We start from the raw sequence: 21,733 nt of genomic DNA, 5'->3' as shown, positions 1-21,733 counted from the left end.
GGAATTTGTGCTGAGTGGTCCACCTGTAAATTGGCTATTGGTGATGGAATAGCTATTGGCTATGGAAACTGGTGTGCCTTAACCATCTCGAATCTTGAAAAGTGGGGTGCAGATGGTGAGGTGCATCATTACATATAAAACCACATATATTTGCTCCAGTTAAAAATAAACTAGAAACTTTACTAATAGGGGACTAGGGCTGTATTACTGAGTTTTAGATTGAAGCAACACAGTCCAATGAAGTTATATTTGTTTTTAAGAACAGTATGCAGGGCTGTGAAATAAGAGCTTCATTACCAGGAGCAGCTAACAGAGCAAAATTACAGTACAAAGGATGGCTTGACTGATGGAACATCAAGACCATTAAATAGAAGAGATGGGCATTAATACTTGTGGAATGAAGGGATTAGACGAGATCAGGTAGATTATAATGAGCCATGAAGTCAAGTGATTCCCTGTGACTGGCTGCCACAGATCAGGAGGGTATGGCTGCTATACGTGCACACATTTTGAGTTATTTTTGTGATATTTCTAATGCATCAACCAGTGAGAAATCATTAACCACCTTTCAGACTTAATTTGAAGCAAGCTGTACATCATGGATAACCATTTTGATAGTAACACCCATCTCATTTCTTTTGTGTCCTTTCACATGAAGGGAGGAGAGGATATAGTGCAAGGGTGTCAAGTTCATTTGGTCTCATGAGCTAGATCTAAACTGGGGGCTGAATGACCCACAAGTGGTTGTGTTATTCCACCTGCCTGCCTGCCAGAGGCCACTGTTTCAGCATGGCTCCAGGACCCACAAAGTTCAGGTTGCTGATGATCACCTCCCTTTTCTCCTACTGCTAATTGTAGGTCACCAGGGATGACTGAAAACCTTAATTTTGATGGCAGGGGAGGGGGAGACCAGCGGTGTCAACTCCCTGGGTTCCAGAGCTGCACCGGTTAACCCCGTCACAGCCACAGCACTGAGCACGGTGGGCCAGTCCAGCCTGAGACGTGTGTGTTTGACACCCCTGGGGTAGTGGAGAAGAACTGTGTAACAAGTCTTTTATGGAAGTCTGGTAGCAGGCCTCTCTGTCTTGTGCTGCTGCCACAGCAGCTTGCACACCTGTAGCTAAGCCTGTCGAGATCCATGTCATTTCTACATATTAATAGTAACGGTGCTGGAGAGCAACAGGTCGAGATCCCCTCTGCAATACCCTCCTTGTCTCTCCCTCCTGCCTTACAAGCTAAGTTGGGAAAGTCGCAGTTATTACTTCCCTCATTAATTGGTCTAATAAAAGATACGGGATTTACCCAAAGAACCTCTCTCATTGCATCCTTTGCATTCATGTCTCTGTGCTCTCACCAGCGTCCACCTCGCTGGCTCCGTGCCAGTGCCCGGGTAGAAAGGCGTCTATTCCCCGCTGCCGTCTGCTCTGTCCGAGCAGTGCCCGGGGGCGGCGCGGCTCGCACACGCGGCTGCGTGGGCCGCGGTTTCGATTGCCATAGAGAGAACGTTGGGCACCGGAGGCGAGAGACTCTTGCTGTGACGTCACTGGAGGGGGCGGTTCCGATTGGAGCAGAGGGCAGGCGGTGCCCCGAAGGCGGCGCCCGATTGGCTGCAGCCGGGGGTGGCTTTTCTTCGTCGCTGTGTTCTGTAAATAGCGCTGGGGGGCAGCGCCGCCGCCCTTACGTAACCGGCCCAGGCCCCGCGCCCGTGCCCGCGCCCGCGCAGGTAGGTGCGTAGCCGGCCGCCGCCGCCGCCTCATGGGGCCGGGCTGTAGGCCCGCTTGCCCGCAGCCTGGGCACGTGGGAGCCGGGGGGACCGGGCCGCCTGGCCCTGCGGGTGCGCGCCGGGGTGCCGCCGGAGGGTGGCGGGGAAGGTCGCTGTGTTACTCGACGGCTCCCGTCCGGGTCCCGCCTCCCCGCGCCCGTTATTTTTGGCTCGCTTAAATGCACCAAGTTGGCTCCGCGCGAGCCCCGGGTCGGGTCGGGTCGGGTCGGGTCGGGGGGGCCCGCAGCTGCCTGGAGCCTCCCGCCCCTTCTGCCGTGGCGGCGCCGCTTCGCCGCGGGCGCCGGGGCTGTGTCTGCACTGGGGGAGGGGGAAGGGAAGGGGAAGCTTCCACAGCGGCTTCGTCAGTTTCATGGAAAGGGGTTGAGGGCAAACGCGGCAGCGTCCCCTTTAAAGGGCCTCAGGTTACAAATTGGAAAGCACTTGACAGGCTCAAAAGCCAAGACGGGGTCAGAGGAGGTCGGGAGCGTACGCTGACGGCTTGGCATAGAAGCCGGAGGGCGGGTGCTCTGCTGCCCTGGCTTTACCTGCGGCAGGTTAAGGGCCAGCTCTGTGCTGTGTGTCGGGGCTGACGGCAGCCTTATGCAGCGTGTAGGCGATGGTTGGATAGGATGGTTTGGAGAGGGCTGATCTTGCCTCAGGCAGGGGGCTGGACCTCTGGAGGTCCCTTCCAGCCCTTCTTCTCTATGCTTCTGTGAAGAGCAGTCTGAAAGGGACCTCATGAAGTCATCTAGTCCAGCCCCCCTGCTCCAGGCACTAAACCATCCCGACCTAGTGCCTGCCTGGCAGGCTCTTGACAACTTTCACCGATGAAGACTCTGCAGCCTTATGTGCTAGTGGTTCCAATGCTTGGCCACCCTCACGTAGTAAGCTGTCTGAATCACCAGCCTAGACTCCAAGACAGTGCTGGTCTTTGTGTTTTACTCTCTGAAAGACCCTTAGCACTATCCCTGTGTAACCTATGGCCAGTCAAATGTCTTTTTTTTTTTTTTGGTTATATGGGCCTTCTGCAAGAAGGGCTGCATCCTTGCAGGCTAGTGATGTGAAGGATGTTCCTTTCATAGGAGGGTATGTGGAAGAATGTAGAGAAGAATTAGAAAGTCTTTGCCTTTCCAGTTCTGAAGTAGCTTCCTCTGATACTGTAGGATGTTCAATATTTCTTGCTAAGCTTCTAACCTTACAAAGATATGCCCAAAAGCCTAACATTTTAAGCTGGAGAGTAGTTCACTGAGGGCTTGTCTGTGTGGGGAAGTTAGTGCAGTATGTTAGGGTGTAATTTTACAGTGCACTGGTTACTTTACACCAGCTCCCTGTATGGAGTTTTAATGTGCACATGATGTGCAGGGTGCACATGATGTAGACTATTGTAGACTATTCACATAGGCCATGTCCCCACGAATGGGAACGTGTGGTTTTCAGTATCTTATAGCCCTCTGAGGCACTGCAAAATGCATGTGGCGCATTAATTTGTTTAAATTGCACATTTGGAATGTGGCAGCAAGTTTAGATACTGGGAAATCCTGGTATCTGAAAAAACTGCATCAAAAATAGTGGTGCAGTGCATGTGGCTGCAGTGTCTGTCACCAGAAGCAGGATCCTGGCCAGCCAGAGCCATGTTCCAGCTTCCTGCTGGACTCTGAGTGGTCAGATCACCACTGCTGTTGCCCCGGGAGGCCCCCAGGTCCTCAGGTAAGGCTGCTGGTGCTAGCCCAGGTACAGGCCCTAGCCTCCCCTACTCTACCTGGGGCAATTTACTGTGCGCCGGAGTGTGCATGCGGGGGCATGTCCAGGGATAACTAGCAGTAGCACAAATATGTCTGCTATTTGTCCGCTGTTTGTCCCCAGGGAAACCCATGTTCCTGCTCGTGCGGATATTTCCATAGAAGTTGTATTACATGAAAAAAATATGGGGAGTAATCTAAGGGATGAAAATGCACACAGTGGTTACTTGGCTTTAACTCCATGTGTGAAAACTTTGTGTGCATTGAGTGACATTTTGTGTGACAGCTTACTGCACTTTGGAATAAACTCCCTTCCATTTAGTGTTCACTAACAGTGGCCACACAGGGAGTTAGTGTGGAGTCTCTAATGTGTCATATGTCTGTGCTCTACATTACTGTACAGTACTTCCCGGTCTAGACTAGCATGTAAAGATCACTTTAAGCATCTGTCCAGATGAAGCACAATAGGAATTAGTGCAGAGTAGCACATTCATATCCTGGCTTACAGCATTAACACTCACATGGTGACAAACTCCGAATTAAATGGTTCCTCTCATGTGGTTGGTTAGGTGTGCACATAGCACTTTGCAAAACTGGATCTGGAGGCCCAGATTTTGCAAGGTATTTAGGTGCCTAAAGATGCAGATAAGTAGCTAGGCCTAAATCCATTAAAGATAGAGGTGTCCTAGTGCAATTTTTAGATCCTTCTAACTATTGCTCAGCTATCACTCAGCCATAGAGATTTTTAAATACCTACTGTTGTGCGTACAGAACCACCTAAGGCCTTACTGCCTAGGTGGCTGAACTATGGCATGTGTGCCACAGATGGCGAATGCAGCTTCTGTGTGTGGCACGTGACAGATCAGGGAGGGGGCTGGGAACATAGTGGCAGATAGGGCAGGAAGCAGAAAGCAGAACAGGGCAGGGGAAGGCAATTAGAGTTGGCCTTGTTGAGGGTGCAAGGCTTCATTTGTATCATGCCTGCTAAAGTTTGGTTTCTCTTGCTCTAGACAGTTAATTTATGCCAAGGGATGTTGGGATTTACAAGCTGGGCATTTCCCTATCGATCTTGCCTACAGAGTCTGATTCTCACGGGCTAAGTGAAAGCCAGGAGGATCTCCTTTTTCACCTATTGACCTTGTAGTTAGAACAGTTACCTGGGATTCAGGACATTCAGATTGAAATCGTTCCATCCATGTGAGAAGTTTTGAACCCAGGCCTGTCACCTTCCAAGAACCTTCCACGACTGCCAGGGTAGTGTGTTGTGGGTGGGACTCTCCCTAACTCCTACTGATGCTGTTCCAATTTGAGTATCAGTCTATCATTGCAGCAGGGACGACTCTTATCCCCTCCTGGTGAGTGCCAGAAAACTGTGTTATGGACCCTGTGTGTGTCCTCCTCTGGCTCAATGAATATTCAAAAGACTGAAAACTCCTCCCCAGTGTACTCTAAAGTGGGGTGATAATACTCAGCATTGCAGCACCTCAGTTTCTGTTATGTGTCTAGCCTTTACTAGGGTTGTCTAAAATATCTTTATATCTAATTTCCATTGATATATGCAAGTTAGGTGGTTTTCTTCAAATATCTTAAAAAGGTCTAACCCAAAGGAATTTGTCACTCTTTATGAAGAGCCTTAATTTCAGTTTATTGCTTTTATGGGGGAGTCCCTTCCATATTACTGTTCTTTGGCCGGCCTTGGATTGTTTTTGGGTTTTGCATCTTTATATTTGCAACTACATCTTATTGGTGTTTTTATACCCGTCACAAACGCAGTAAATAAAATTTAAAAGAGCACAAGGCATCTAAGAACCTGTAGAGACAACAGTACTGTGAAGCCATCTAGCCGAAGTGACACCAAAACCAGTCTTTGTACATATTAACTTACTGTTTCAACTATGATATTAATTTATATGATATATGGGAGCATGAACATTTTTCTTGTACCAGAGTTCTGAGTGTGGATGTTATTAATTAGTGTACATTGTTATGATCGTTATATTGACTAGTGGCTATGTTTTACAGCAGATTTCTAAAACCAGTCTTCTTTACAAACACAAAGCCTTTTAAGCACCCTTCTGAATGCTGTGCTGTATCACTACTTTGTCTTTGCAGTCATCAGGTTTTATCATGCTCCGAGCATTTAGACATACAAATGGTAAGTTTGGGCGCCATCACCTACAGAGCCGGGATCATCATAAATCTGTGCTGGCAATCAGGAGGGAAGATGTTAATGTTTGGGAAAGAAGAGCACCCCTAGCACCAAAGCATGTTAAAGAACTAACACATTTGGGATACAAAGTCTTAGTACAGCCATCAAATCGGCGAGCCATCCATGAAAAGGTAAGTGCTGTTATGCTTTTCATATAGATTTAAAAACGGAAATAATGCAATTTCATAGACAGATTAGATGATTTAAAGGTTGTAAGTAATAAAGGAGGTATGTTATGAGCACTGTTTATTACTGTAAGGAATAATCTTTCATACTGACTAAAGAACTGGGCCTCATTGGTTAGACATATAATGCAATACCAGTTAGCTTTATTTTTAACGTTTTTTTAGTTAGTTTGTTTTGATCCTTTCCATTGATACTGAAGAAATTCCCTATGGTTTTTTGTGCAGAGACTTTGGGACTTTGCGTAATTAACAGTGTCATATTTGACTGCTAGTTTTGTTTTTGTGTGTGCCTTTTCCCCCAGAACTGAATTCATGTGTCATTTTCTTAATGACTTTTTTAACTGTGAAGACATACTCTTAAAGGGCACATGTATTTCTCTCCACTGAGCACATTAGCTTAGCTGAATTAGCCTGAGATGATTACAGAACACCATACTATTGTAGGCAACCATCTTTGAAGCCTTGTTAACTGTCTGTGTTGCAGCTTTTTTAGCCTGAATCTTAATAGGGCTTTTCAACTGTATTATGCTAAATCATTGCAAAATATACCTGATATTGTTACTAATCCCAATTAATAACAAATCCTGATGTAACTGTAATAGGTAACTATTAAGGAGTATGTGTACATATCACTCTTCTTAATAGGGAGCAATGCTGGTTTCCACCAAAGAGACCCCCATTAAGGACATACCTTTTGTCATTTTAAAGGTTTGAATTGGAAAATATTTTTGAACTAATGGAGATCCAGGTATAGCTAAGATAAAAATATTTTATCCAGTTACAGTTTATTTAATCAGAGTTTCAGGGATGCGAATTAGTATTTTACTGAACTTAAGTAGTCTCAGAAGCAGTTCTGAAGGGAAATACTTTTAAGATTTGAGAAAAAAGTATGAATATGCAAGGTCTTCAAATCATAAAAGCAGTTTGTACATGTATCGTAGTACTTTGACTCAGTTTTGTGTTATTTTGTTTGCTAAGTTTTGTGTTTTTTAAGACTTCCTTTGTTTTTCCTGCATTACAATCTAATATTCTGTTTACAGGATTACATCAAAGCAGGTGGCATTATTCAGGAAGATATTTCTAAGGCTTCTCTAATTGTGGGAGTGAAGAGACCTCCAGAGGATAAATTAATCCCTAAAAAAAACTATGCATTCTTCTCGCACACTATTAAAGCCCAGGAGGCAAATATGTCTCTCCTGGATGAGATTCTGAGACGGGTAAATACTGTAGTTACAAAGATCAGTGACTTATCACTAGGTGAAACCAGGTTAAATATAAAAGTTCAGTTAAAGGTAACCTAAGAATTCATAGATCTCTGAGCTTGCTTTTCATAATATAATAACAAAGGGTGCTGACAGAGGTGAATAAAACAACAATGGCGCTTTACTGGAAGAGGAAGCATGTTAGTTTGACCTGGCTCCCCAGCATCTGTATAGAGTGGACACATCAAGCAGGGCTTTTTGGTGCTTTTATCTAAAGCTAATTCAAAGCTGATTCAAAAGGCGCTAGAAAGCCCTGCTGAAGTGGCTGATTCATACAGACAATGGGCTAGCCAGGGCAAACTAATGCGATGCCTCTTTTGGGCATGCATTGCTCTTGGCACAGGGCCGCAATGGGTTGAATGTAAAGTGCTGGGTTTTTTTTACTTCTGTAAGCAGCCAAAAGTCTTTGCTGTCTTCAGTCAGTATTTTATAGGATGTATTTAATTTTGAACATATTTGTAGATGGGTTATATATGGAAAGAAGACTATTTGAGTGGGCAGTATATAGCCAAACAGAATCTATAGATTACCTGTTTATCTGTGACATTACCTCACATACATCAATGAGATGGAACGAGTCCTCAAATTCTTATCATATGCTGTATATTCTGGACTTCCATTTTGGTATTTATAATGTAACTTTAAGCACTTGTCCTTGGCTGCAGTTTTTATTACTGGTTTCTGTTGGGAACTGAATTGGTTCCTCTTTGCTTGTATCTTAATACACTACTTTGTTTGAAGCCATGCTATTTTTGGGTATGCAGTAAAAAAAACAAACAACGCCCCCCCTACTCAAATGTAAAGTATGCTTCCCTGAGGCAGAAAATGACATCCTCCCAGTTAAAGAATAAGAATCTGAACCAAATAGAATTGTATTAGCACAGCTGACACCGGTATCAGGCCCACTTGGCTTGATGTTCATTTCTTACATGGCTAAATGTTCCAATTAATCAATAGGGAATTCTCCCTGATTAAGGACAGCAGGGTTTCTCCAGTTCTATTATTTTCATGTTCACAATGCTGACGTTTTGTTTCCTTAGTAAAACATACTGACTGCCTTTAAAACCAAAAGCAATCCATTTTTCTTTTTTAAAGCAAACAGTCACTTTATGTAGTTGTAAATGTTCTACCCCTGCCAACTGTATGCGCCTTGCACTAAGTACAGTGGAAGGGGCACATATAAACTATTCCATGAGAAACAGTACCCAATTCATTTTTCCTATTAAAAATAAGATTTTCAGTAAATATGTAACAACAACTTATTGCCTGTTTTCAGGAAATTCGACTGATTGATTATGAAAAAATGGTTGATCATAGAGGGGTGCGAGTTGTAGCCTTTGGAAAATGGGCTGGTGTGGCAGGTAAGCATTAAGTATAACGGAGCTAATAATACCTTTTCTTCACCTCTTTTATTTACATTAATTTCATAAGAATTAAAAACCTTTTTGGTATTTAATAGTTACTCAGCTGCCTCACTGTCTTTTCTTTAAATTATTTTCTTGCGACTGTTTGTCTTTTTGGCAAGCAGTCTACTTTAGTTTTTCCAAATCTCTTGCTTTTCTTTACTTTCCTTTAAAAGTCCCAACAATCTGTTCAGATCCTCGAAATAAGAATCATCCTCACCTGAGGAAGAATCAGTATCCATAGGCCAACAGAAACAAATTTCTGTTAGTGTCCTAAATTTCTGTTGGCCTAAGCACAGTGTGGACTTAGAGTACACAAACTGATCAGAGTTTGTTTTTTAAAGTTTTACAAAGTTTATTTTTTAAATCAAATGTTTACATTGTCCTTCAAAAAGCTCCCTATTCTAATGTTTTTCTGTAGAACAGATTGACATAGGCCTGTCTCTTTTTTAATTCCCATGTGTTCTTTACCCTCTTCCCTCAAAAAATGTTGGCATGTATGAGGGATATAAAAAGCAGTATGCTAAGTCTTCAAGTGGTCCTGGAATTACAGATTTATGTTCTGCAACTCTATACCAACTTATTTTACAGTTAAAATAATAGTATTAAAAATGGAAAAAGCTGTTTTGAGTTCAGGAAGATTTTTTGGATTAGTCAGGCTCTAGAGTACCTGATTATGTATGTTCATGATATTAATGTGTAATTCTTAAACAGGAATGATCAATATTTTACATGGAATGGGATTACGATTTCTTGCGTTGGGACATCACACTCCTTTCATGGTAAGACTTTTACATGTCATTTGGGCATTTATAGTGAAACAAGGCCACATTCCTCAGCAAGCCCTTCTGCATCTGGTTTCAGCACATTGGGATGGCCCATAACTACAGGAACAGCAACCAGGCTGTGCAGGCAGTGCGGGATGCTGGCTATGAGATTTCTCTGGGTTTGATGCCAAAGTCTCTTGGACCCTTGACGTTTGTGTTTACAGGAACTGGGAACGTCTCTAAGGTAAGAAGCCCTTGCCCCCATGACTTCCCTCAACTATAATATCGTAAGATGGTCGTTTTTTCCCCCCAAAGTGCTACTTGGTATTTTATGCACTTGAGGTTACTGTTGCATGTTTTAAAGATAAATTCAATCTGTGCATTGTTTTTTGATTTTTGGGTTTCCTTTTGTCGTAATGTAATATGGATTCATAAACATCCTAGACTGCTGCCTCTGGAGGAGCTCTGTGGCTGATCACTAGCAGTGGTTTATAAAGACTTGGATGCACATTCAAGGGAAGCTTGCCCTGGAATGGATTAGAACAGCAGTGCTGGATATTTTCCATTTGCTCTATTTCACAGCCTATTTTTTTTCCCAAAGAAGGCTAGATTTTTACTGTGCTATTTAATAGATGGATACTAGTCCTTTACTAATGAAAGGATGATTAGTCTGGTGGGTTCTTGAGTTATAAGTAGCGCTGCACTTGGGAAATGGGGTCATCTCTGAATCCACAGAAGCTGTTTGCCCTGTGGGGCAACCTTAGTGAGGGTTTGTCAGGAGTAGTTAATGGATATGCACTGAAGAGGAGTAGCTGGTCAGAGTGAAGCATGAAATTCCTCACTAGAGCCAGCCAAGTTCTTGTGACATCATTGTCATGCAGCCATGAAACAAAAAGGAAGGGCCAGGGGGACTATCAGATTTCATACCAGCTTTGGGGTCAAGGGAGTCCTCAGAACAGCTGCAGCCATATGGGAAGAGATAGAAACCTGCAGGAGAAGTGTCTATTAATGATTTTGGTGATAAATATTAGATTGAATTCACTGCGAGGTCACATTTGCTAGGAAAAGATCTTGGAAACTTTGGTTATAATAAAAGGAGAAATAGTTCTTGCTATTCTTTTTTTCTCACTTCAGTCTCTAATATTGCCTCTCCAACAGGATGTCAAGTCAGAAACCTTTGATCCTGCTTCTTTCCCTGTGTTTTTGTCCCATGTGCATAAAGGCTAATGTGAATTTATAGAAAAATGTAGCCCCGTTTCATACCTCAGCAATACTATTCAGTAGCTTTCCTGATAGTTATCACAAAACACATGGGGAAGGAAGCATTGTTCCATGCAAGTACCAGTTTTGCCTCTGTGTTAAAGCTGTCAACAGGATTGATTCTGCAAATTGCTGGGCACCCTCCACTCCCAGCAGAGCGATTGGGAGTGGAATCAACTCACCATGTTGCAGAATGAACTTAGTACCAGTAGGTTCAGTTCATAAGTGACATTGGAGTTAGACTGCAAACATTTTTCTCACAACCATGAAGGTTAAATTGCATTTAAAAAAAGAATTGTGATCAAAATTCTGCAGCAAGGGGAAGATGCTGCATCAAATTCCATGACTGTAGTATATGCCAAACCAGGTGACTGTTTCCAGTTCACAAGCTAAACTGACCACTAGATGATGTTCCCCAGTGGATCAGATTTTATGTAGCCTTGTTTCTTTGGTGGGTACTTGTTATATCTACTGACATCTAGTTCTGTGACGGATTCTGTGAAAATCAGTGCAACATGTTTAAAGTAAACCTTTATGCTTATCTCAGGATAAATTAAAATGTTCTTTATGTGATTATTTTCAATATTCTAAAGTTATGCTGATGCCTGTGCAATTGATATATATAGTTTTTTATCTGCAGGGTGCCCAAGAAATGTTCAATGCACTCCCTTGTGAGTTTGTGGAACCACATGAGCTGAAGGAAGTTTCTAAATCTGGAGGTAACCTTAAGCCAGTAATGCAATATCCTTCAGAATCTTTTTGGCCAATAGTTTTGCTTTTTAAAGAACTTGAGTTCCTTTTCTTTACCGTAGACCTTAGGAAAGTATATGGGACAGTGCTAAGTCGTCACCATCATCTTGTAAGGAAGAGTGATGGAGTGTATGACCCAGCAGAATATGAGAAACACCCAGAACTCTACACTTCTCGTTTTAACAGTGATGTAAGTGTTGTTTCTGTTCTTTCAGTATAAGGGTTTCCAAACTCTGCCAATAACTACCATTTTTCCACATTCCATTTAGTTGGGAATTCATTAGTATGCTGGATCAAATTAAATACTTTTGCCTGTCAATAATAGCTGAATGAAGTCCTTGGGACTTTCTGACTGTCTTTGCAGATTGCACCCTACACTACCTGTTTAATTAATGGAATATACTGGGAACAAGATACTCCTCGCTTGTTAAGCCGACAGGATGCACAAAGGCTGCTAGCTCCAAATAAATCTCCTTCTCTTGCAACTGAGGGTTGCCCCGAATTACCACACAAGTAAGTCTTCTTTGTTCAGTGACAATAATTCTCCTGGATTCTAATTAAACAGCTCCTTTCTTATGTATTGTAAAACACAAACTAGATCTTACTTTTCTTTTTATGTCTGTTTCCCTGTTAATTTGTTTTGTTGCATATATAATTAATTTTTACCCAAGACAAATAGCTATGAGAATTTTAATTTTTCTTTTGGTAATAAGTTTACATTTTGATCCCCAGTAAAGGTTTCCCCAGTTCATAATAGAATGCATTAAAATACATTCTCTGTACTGCATGTAGACAAACACACTGTGCACCACCATAGCTAGAAAAATTTCTAAAGCTGTTTCTTTAGTAAAGTTTGTCTCTTCTGGCATTCATCTAATTCAGATTCAATAACAAGTCTCTGACAGTAAATGGTATTTTTTGTGCTTTGGAATAACTCTTCATATAGAAATGTGGAGTGTGAATTTAAGGCTAGATCCAAAAAAGACTTGGGCATGAAGAGGAGGAGTCCATCTTTTGTATAAATAACCTTACATGTGTAGTTAGAGCCCTTAACCAGAAGTGAAAGATCAGTTTTATACTTTTTTTTAGCCTGAATGGGTTCACACTCGTGTCTCCCACCTAATCATCAGGCTGTAGGCTAAGCTGGGCTGAGGTACTCCATTTGTACTCCATCTCCGCAACCCCTCTCTTTTCAAGCATATTTCAAAGCTTTTGGGACTAGAGGGTAAACAGGAGAGAGACTGAGTGTTTCTTGGCAGATAGGATGTTTCCCTAAAACAGTGATTTTCAACCAGGGTGTTGCAAGATCCTTTTAAAGGTGCCACACAAAATTAGCCCTTTCAGGTGTGCAAACACCTATATGTAATTCACAAGATAACCCCAGAGATTTCAAATAGAAAATCATTCCAACATGTTGTGGTCTTTCTGAGTGGCACTAAGATTAGGGGTGTCTGTGCTGCTGATCTAGCAGCTGTAATCATGTTCATTAGAAAAAAAATCAATTTAATGCTTTTAATGCTTAAAATCCATTTAATGTTTTTAAAAAAAATTATAATAGCATTTAACGCTTTAAATTATATATATATTTTTTAAAGTGAGAGGTGAAACAAAGGATGCCTAAACATGTCAAGACAAATATTACTGTATCCCTTCCTTCTATTGGTTTATAGATGTAACCTTTCATGAAGCACACTTTTGTCAGTAGTAATTGAAGGCACTATAGAGAGATGTGACTTGGTTCTCTGTCTGGAGCTAAATCTCTGAGGGATCTTCCTAGTTCTCTTTTTTTTCCTTTTTGGTCCTTGATCTATTTTATCTTTATATTTCGTAGTGGTTCTTTATTTGGAAGTGTGGCTAATGTTCTTGTTCATTGTTTTATTCTCTTTATTTCAGACTTTTGGCAATATGTGACATTTCAGCAGACACAGGAGGATCTATAGAATTTATGACGGAGTGTACAACAATCAACAATCCATTTTGTATATATGATGCTGACCAGCATATTATTCACGACAGGTGAGAGTGCCTTTACTTTGCACTATTTTTCTTTGCGTTCTATACCCCCTGCATATTAAACTTATTATTTAAAGACTCAAGGAAAACTGCTAAAGATGTAATATTCTTTAAGGACAAGGAAAATATGGTGTTGCATTTCTATGATGTTTCTTCTAGTGTTGAAGGTTCTGGAATTCTGATGTGTTCCATTGACAACCTCCCAGCACAGCTTCCCATAGAATCAACAGAATATTTTGGAGATATGCTTTTCCCTTATATTGAAGAGATGGTAAGGTTTTATGAGCTTGGTAAGAAATTTGGTCTTATACTTTGTTCATATTTTGTGGTTATTCTGCTCTGCTATATGTTGGTTTAAAAAAATCTGCTGTAGAACATAGCTTATGTGTGAAAATTGGATGCTCCCTAGAGTACTAGGCAAAATGTTTCAAAAGATCTGGTATTCCATTTTCATAAGTGGCTTAGGAGCCTAAATTTCAATGAAAGTCAGTTTAAAACGAGGTAAAAGCCAGGTGTGTTTCAGGTTTCCAAAGTATTACTACATCATACTATTGTTCTCCTATTGTTTGTGTTTTATTTTAACCCAAAAAGGTTAACAGTTTCTTTCTTTGTAATGAAGCATATTTTTCCAAAGAGGATTTATTTTTTTTAAATATCTGTAAAAGCATGAACGAAATAAAGTGCTCTGACTGAAACAGTTTTTTCCTCTACAGCTATTGTCTGAAGGCTCTGAGCCTCTTGAAAGCCAGAACTATTCACCTGTTGTTCGAGATGTAAGTTCTACAAGCTAATTTCCTTCCTTTTTTGACCTGGGTATTGAAAGTCCAGATGCAAAAAAAGTAATTTGTTTCATATACTTTATAGGCAGTGATTGCATCCAACGGTTCATTGACTCCTAAGTATAAATATATCCAGAAACTGAGGGAGAGCAGGTAATATATAGATTTTGATTTGCATTATGATTTTGATTCTGTGTATCCGGTTTTAAATAAGCATGTCTGCCTCTGATCGTTGTTGCATTTATTTATTTAATTTAAGCTTTGGTGGAATCGCTTTACGTAGTTACATTTTGTTTTGGGTTTATAATCCTCCCTATAGTGCTTAACTTCATTAGCAGCACATATTACTAATTGCTCCTGAACATGAGCAAACAATGCCTGCTATGTTGATTTCTTGAAGACCCAACATAAGTGAATGCTAATATTATTCTTTGTTGCTTGTATCCTCAAAATGTATGCATACTGCATTGGCCTATTCAGGGATTTCTGGGATAGGAGTAGTTCCAATGTTTTTTAAAGCCTTCTACTTATTAGTATAGGAAGCTGTTAATCCTTCCCACTTACATGCATTTTTGTTCAGTGTTTGGGTATATTCAGGATTCTGCATAAAGGCCTCTGACTTCCCATTTCACTTTACTAGGACAGTAGCTATTGTACATGATTCTTTCCTTACTTCCTCTGTATTTTTATCTTGCAGTGGTGATGAAGCAGATTTGGTTAGCTTAACTCCCTTAAAGCTCACCACCTCACTACTTAAAGTATGAAAATCCTGGATTTTTCAGTAACTCGCATTGTATTTTTGTTCTTATTACAGAACCTCACTGTTTTGGCAATGATGGCTAACTCTATCTTCATGGGGTTTTGGTTAGGGATTGCTGGAACACTCATATCTGTAACAGTAGAAATTGGATACACAGCAGAATCAGTATGGGCTTAAACATTACATGCATTAATAGACATTTAGACAATATAATGTGTCACTTCCCCATGCACCTACAGTTTTGGCTGTAGGAAATTTAAAAATACAATAATGTAATTAATGAGGAAATCCTATGAGGACTTCAGGAAAAGTCCATCACATATAGCTTAATCATTTACAGGCCCTTTTCCATAGGGATGGAGCAAGCCATTTGCTTCCCAAAGATCACAGCTTACAGCTACATTTTATGGTATATGCTATTTTGGTGGAAAATCTCCTGGGGCTGTCTTCGCTAACATACCTTCTTATTCCTTGCACAGCATTGTGGTCTGTCTTTTGGCTCCCCTCTTAACCTCTTGCATGGTCTTGTATGAGCTGCCTAAGAAGCTGGAGACTGTCTTCCAAAGGGGTTTAAGTGTGGGTAGATTTTTGATCTTTCTGCAGAACTGTGTGTTGCATGTGTAGTGTGTCATTTTTTTAAAATGTAACTCACTTGACTAAACAATGAACAGGACCCACTAAACCCAAACACTTTTTTGATATTTTTTCCCTTTGGATTTATTTGGAAATAATGCAATTATAATAACAAATTGGCTCTTTAAAATGCAATAGTTTACTCATGGGGTTTCAGATTTGGGATGTGAGGAGGGAGTTATCTGACTTGTATTACTGCTCTAACATAATAGAACATAATACTTAGTCTGATAGCTAAGGGCTCTATTTAGACTAAATGCTAAGTGTTACTTTCTGAACGCTAATAAACTCTGTCCAAAGAACAGCCAGGTTATATGAGTTAATATGGGTGATGGGCCCCAAGAGAGAGGAACGTACATTTAAGTTGTTTTTTCCAATTTCTTTTTACCTTTTTGCTTAATTGATACTGACTATGTGCTGCTTTTGCAGAGTGCAAATGGTACATCATGTTAACAGTAATGCTGAGAGATGTCCATGGTTTTCCCTTCCAGGAACATACAAATTCTGGTCCAGTTTGACCAGAGTTTGGCTGCTGGATAATTTAAACTAGGAATCAATGTATTTAGGAGCCTAATACTGTAAAAGTTGTTTCTTTTGCAAGAAAGGCTTTTCTCTGTCCTAGATCTGGAGTTGCAGCCTACTTTTTCTCTTCATACTTTCTGATCGTATAAACCACTCACAATTGTGCCTTAAGTTTTCTTCTCTTGGTATGAGAGTAGTATCCATGTGAAGAAGGAAGTTAGATCAGAGTCTGTAGTTTGCCTCTTGGAGGTAAAATTCTTAGTCTTATCTTACCAGAGGATATACATTATGAATATTTAAAAGGCCTGACTTATCAAGCCAAGGGAGATAAATCAGTAATTACAACAATAAATTAAACAGTAAACTTGTTTTCATTTAAATTTGAAATCGTGACTTATTAAATGTAATATATGTTTGGATAAATTTACACTTTTCCTTCATATATCCAGCATATTTAAAGTGGCTTTAGTTGCAATAAAAGTTACAATATAATAGATCTGAAGAATGCATTGCATTCAGAAGCGTGTTTAAGTGTATCCTACCAATAAAAGATATTTCCCACAAAAATCCTTGCCTCTTGCATAATAATATAATTTACAGTGAGCAACTTAAAGGTTCTATTTTTGTACATTTTTAATTGAATTCTAGTTTCCTTCCAAAAGTAGCTTCTCAGATCCACCCTTGCACCAGAAAATCTGGCACTGAGTAAACAAATTAAGTATTCCTCCTTTTCTAATATAATGCAAAATGTAAAATTAAGAATCTGCATACATTACTTAAGAGTATCAAGATAACACGTTTCTTTCTCATTAGCAAACAGTATCAACAACTTTAGCTTAAAGATATATTGTATTTGGTTCAAATCCACGTATTTTAATAGTTATGTCAGTGAGAATATATGTTTGTTTTAGGAGAATAACAAAAAAACAAAAATGCAAATTAGTTTTAATTTAAATGAGTATTTCCCATTTTAATTTAAATTGGATCCCCCTCCCTGGATGGGACTTTTGTCACACAGTCTGAGGCCATAAGTAGAAACAGATTTTACTAGCTAGCTATAGTCTAAAACTTTTATTCTTATAGGCATCTTAAATTACCATGGTGTAGTTTATCCGAAGTTACATTTTCAGCAACATAAATTCCTATTCTTTAGAGGTGGCAGAGGAGGTGTAGAGAGGTAGGTATAATCTAGAACATGGCAGCATCATTCAAAAATGGCAAATTGGGTCATTCCCTCCTGAAGTTTTGATGGCTTAGCTATCAAGGAAGATGTGATGGCTTTTGAGGAAGATCAGGTAACAATAGCTGTTGGAGAAGCAAAAAGAGAGAGGATTCAGTGGTGTGATTGTTTGAAGCTAGTCTTAGACATTTTAGTTACATTCCTTGAAATTAGAAGTTCAACTGAAAATGCTTTTGAAAAAGGATGTTTTGGATTTGTGTTAGAGAGCAGTGCCCCAAAACTTAAACTTTTGTCTGAACAGAGCTCTTGGTTTGTAAACTAACTAAAACTTACTGATATTGCATTAGCTTTAGCAGGTTACTCTTTGCTTATGCTGCATGTTTTAATTTTGGTTATAATCCCTTTTAGGGAATATGCTCAGTCACTGACCATGGATAAGAAGAAAAAGGTCTTGTTACTTGGATCTGGCTATGTTTCTGGCCCTGTGATAGAATATCTCACTAGAGATCCCAACATTCAAATCACAGCAGGTACTTAAGGATTTACTTTCCAGTGTTAGAAGCACTATATTAGGGTTCATGCATGTATAAGGAATAATTTAATTTAACATCACGTTGCAGTTTACTGTTTATTCTTTTATTGACATATGGAGCTGCTATTCAGTCTGCTATTCAGTAATTTCAATCTCAAATTACTTTATAGCTGAAGAACATTCTGAAGAGATGCCTCAATTTTAATACCATATTGCCATTTCAATTTTGAGCTATTTATTGTTGTATATAGTGCCTTAAAAAGAAATTGGGGAGAAGATCTATTTCTCTGTTCACTTCACTTTTTTGGATCATGCATTTGACAGTACTTTGTGTATAGTCAGTCTCACTCTTTCATTGGTTGTCAGTTGCATTTTCTGTCCTGTGTGATAGCATGATGACATCTCTTTTATGTGCTGTTCTGAAAATGGGGAATCATTTACACTATCTTTTCCCTAGTCCCTGCAAGGTGCTTAAGTAGTTATGAGAGTACATAATTTACTGTGGAACAGGCGGCAGGCAAAAGCATACAAACAGAAAATGTATGGTGTAGGGAGTGTCAATGGTTGTTGTTGTAGATATCTCCAAAACACCTATCTAATCAGAGAAAGACAACTATCTTTATAAAATTATCATTTTCCCCAGTTAGGCTCTAATTTTAAGGGTACTTTATCAGTTAGTGGGTTCTTTTGAAATTAGCCCATTTAAAAAACTGGAGCTGATCCTGTCCCTCTTCAAAAAACCTAAGGAGGTAGTTGTCAAGATCTTTCTCTGTGAACTGATGAAACAGTTAGACTGCTTCTAAATGTGTGGAGTTGGGAGTGAATTGCTTAGTGCTTGTGAATTGCTTAGTGTCTGATCAGTTGTAACAGTTTCATACGTCTGCTGTATCTGGCACTAAGTGAAGCTAAACTGGGGCAGTTTATAGCCAAACTAAATAGCTGCTAAATTACCACAGTTTAGCTTCCACTATTCCATGAGTGGGTATATGAAAGAAATACCTCACTTCAGCTGATCCATTTTAAGTTCCTTCTTTCACCCATTTTCACTCAGTATAATTGTTTTGTCTCTGTGTATCCTCTGCACAATCTTACCAAGCCTTATTGGTCACCCATTGCTATGGCTGTGCAATATATTTGAGTTATGATATATTTGCATTATAAATACAGTAGCATCAGGAAACACAATTGTATTGAAGGGTTTGTTGTGTTAGGCAATGTGCAAACAGTAAGGGCTTGTCTACGTGAAGCTACTCTGAGGTAAGCCAAGTCGTAAATTTACAGCGGATCAGTTTGTACTCACTAGCAATTCATCCACTCTTAGCATACAGTAAATACAAGGTAGATTTTTCTGTCATTCAAAACTTGAATGAGCTAGTCACTGACCTGACCTAGTGAATAAAGGAAAAAGAGGAAATAATTTGTTTTGCATCAGAAGAAAAGATGATACTGTCAACAACTGAGTTAGCACTTCACAAAACTCTGGCTCGAGGTGCTTGGCTAGTGACTTCTACCAGTTCAGTGGCAATAATTATATTTTATCTTTTTCATTTTAATTTAAATGATTGTGTTAAATTATAGTAATCTTAGGCTTGATGTAGTTAATTACAAGTTTTAAATTTTAAATTTTTAAAATAAACAATTAAAAAAAGAAAAATAGATTTATTTTAAAATAAAAATCTGATTTAATTAAAAAAGCCCAACTTTTGGATTTGGCTTAAATCTATAATTGTAGTCACCCCACTACCTGCTAGGTCAGCCTGTTTTTTACCTGTGTTGCCATCTGTCGTAGACTCTGAGTTCCTTAGATCAATAATTCATCTTCCTATTAATCTGAAAGGTACCACACAGCCTTTTGTGGTACTGCAAGAATTAAAACAAATCCCTGAACTTGTTTACGGTCTTAATTTATTAATGTATTAAACCTAAACCTATAAACAAAATTTAAAATATATACGTACGGTTTATTTTACCTACCCTTTCACGGTGCTCATAATCGTTTTTTCCTGAAAGCTGATGAGATCAAGAATTCCTAAAGCAGTGTAATTAAGACAGCTTCATCTTAACTCTTGCAAGAGCAACACAGAACCCTGAACCCAGTTCCTGGGTTCACTATTAAAGCCCACATACCTTGTCTTACAAACCAATACTTTGGTGAGTAAACCCGTGTGATTGCCTACTTGACTATGGGTTGAGTCACTGGCTCCTACGTCACAACACTAAGGACATGTCTACATGCCCTCTGACCATGTGAGGCAGTGCTGTTGTGAAAAGCATCTCATCCACTTATACCAAATAATGAAATGTAGCTGGTTTTTGGTGCACTGAGGGTGCAGACTGTGCCACTCTCCGTCTTTGCCCAATGCTGTTATATTTTTTTCTGTTTAGCATGCTTGAAGCAGGAGCAGCATTCCCTAGCACAATTGGAGGGAGTGTAGATATTCCGTAAAACTAGTTCTGTAATAGAGTCATTTCCCACCAAAGTAACCAGAAAAAGAAAAGTCCCTACCTAATGGATCATGGCATCCTAGATGCTATCTATTAGATGGTGTTGAAGTGACTGGATGAATGATTCACTTGCCTCGTTCCTCTTCTTTTCAAGCTTTTCTGTTTGATCCTCTTAACTTTTTCCCCAACAGTTTCTCCGCTGACCCTTTATCCCACAACAGGTACTGTTTGCCTGCATGGACTAATAGTTTTTGCTGTATTTTCTGTCAGTATCTTCTCAGCTCTTGTCATATTGCTTCACGTGATAGGATTAATAATCCAGGGGAAATACATTTTTAGACATTGTCAATTATGTGCATCTCTCTTAATTAAAAAATAATTAATTTTTCCCTGTGACCCATGACCAAATATTTTTCTGTCCTAAACAGTTTTATTGTAGAGACCCTCACATTTTTATATTCTATGTAAGAATATCTCAAGCATTTTGTTAAATGGATCATCTTCTGAGTCCAGTTCTAGAAGCATATTTCTTAGTGACTAAGGGAATTTGATCTGTTTTAACAGTCCAGGCATTTTTCTTTTAAATTCGCTTGAATTTCTAGATGTCTTTTCCAGTAAAAAAAAAAAAAAAAAAAAAAAGTTAGCTTAAGTGTGTGTGTGAAGTTTGTTTGAGAGTCTGAGGCTCAGGCTTTCATCTATAAATATATTATCTCAATCCTTTTGGGATGCAATACTTTCTTCCACTTAGAACTAGCTTTTGGATTAGTTTCCACTCCAGCCTAAACTATAACAATTTGTGGAGGGTTTGTAATCAGTCATGACATAGTCATCCTATCACAGGTTTTTTATTCTTTTTTAAAAAATCCGCTCCATTGAATTATGTTCACATAAGGGCCTTTCTATGTGAGAAAACCATGTTAATGTGTCTTTCACCTGCTATACTTTCTGATAGCGTTTGGATCACTGATTCCTTGCTAAAGGGTGGGCAGCTGTCTCATAGGGCTGCAAACATGCACACTTAATGTAAGCAGAGCAGTGCATGCTGGGAAGCATGCTGGGAAGAACAATAGAACAAATATGGATAAAGGATGGCTGGTGAGACCAATGTCACAGGCATACCTCACTACACAGTGCTTACTTTTTGACAGAAAGATAGACTTATTCTAGCCTGGGCTCATAGCAAGGGCAAAACACTACTGAAGAGCTGATGTAATTAATTGGTTGTAGATTTGGTATAAGTTTTAGTGGATAGACCCTCACACCATCCCAGTCTGTTCTGCATCTCAGTGGTTGCAGGATGACTAATGTTCTGGTGAGTTCTGGATGATTCTTTACAGACCTCCTCTGTTTAGGCATATTTCAATTCTAATCACAGAGTTATCATAGGACGTTGGTTATGTGGTCTGGTTAGAAGTTATTCAATTATTCTCTCACTTGGTTTGGTTACAAGGAGTTGCATACCTCCTCATTTCTGTCTGGTGTAGCAGGCAGGGTACTAGTTGTTTCTGCACTCTAAGTTGCATCTAAAGAAC

General features: G+C 39.7%; 1 protein-coding gene across 2 annotated transcripts in view; it reads left to right on the top strand.

Annotated features, from left to right (window-relative positions):
* The first annotated feature begins 1,615 nt into the window (after positions 1–1,615).
* AASS (aminoadipate-semialdehyde synthase) overlaps positions 1,616–21,733 on the top strand; it is a 44,872-nt gene continuing 24,754 nt past the window's right edge. Inside the window, exons 1-14 of one of the 2 annotated variants that reach the window (XM_019543442.1) lie at positions 1,616–1,723; positions 5,614–5,841; positions 6,936–7,112; positions 8,434–8,518; positions 9,275–9,342; positions 9,425–9,571; positions 11,228–11,306; positions 11,400–11,527; positions 11,702–11,850; positions 13,231–13,353; positions 13,510–13,621; positions 14,064–14,123; positions 14,215–14,282; positions 17,633–17,754. In XM_019543442.1, coding sequence (XP_019398987.1) covers positions 5,629–5,841; positions 6,936–7,112; positions 8,434–8,518; positions 9,275–9,342; positions 9,425–9,571; positions 11,228–11,306; positions 11,400–11,527; positions 11,702–11,850; positions 13,231–13,353; positions 13,510–13,621; positions 14,064–14,123; positions 14,215–14,282; positions 17,633–17,754 — 1,531 coding nt within the window. In that variant the 5' untranslated portion in view covers positions 1,616–1,723; positions 5,614–5,628. Of the gene's footprint in view, positions 1,728–5,613; positions 5,842–6,935; positions 7,113–8,433; positions 8,519–9,274; positions 9,343–9,424; positions 9,572–11,227; positions 11,307–11,399; positions 11,528–11,701; positions 11,851–13,230; positions 13,354–13,509; positions 13,622–14,063; positions 14,124–14,214; positions 14,283–17,632; positions 17,755–21,733 lie in introns of both variants that reach the window. The other variant, XM_019543443.1, reaches the window with a different exon arrangement.

The sequence above is a fragment of the Crocodylus porosus genome, unplaced genomic scaffold, assembly GCF_001723895.1.
Source record: "Crocodylus porosus isolate Cpor-Errol unplaced genomic scaffold, CroPor_comp1, whole genome shotgun sequence".
In the NCBI taxonomy this organism is placed as follows: domain Eukaryota; kingdom Metazoa; phylum Chordata; order Crocodylia; family Crocodylidae; genus Crocodylus; species Crocodylus porosus.
This window is presented reverse-complemented; position numbering and strand designations above follow the sequence as displayed.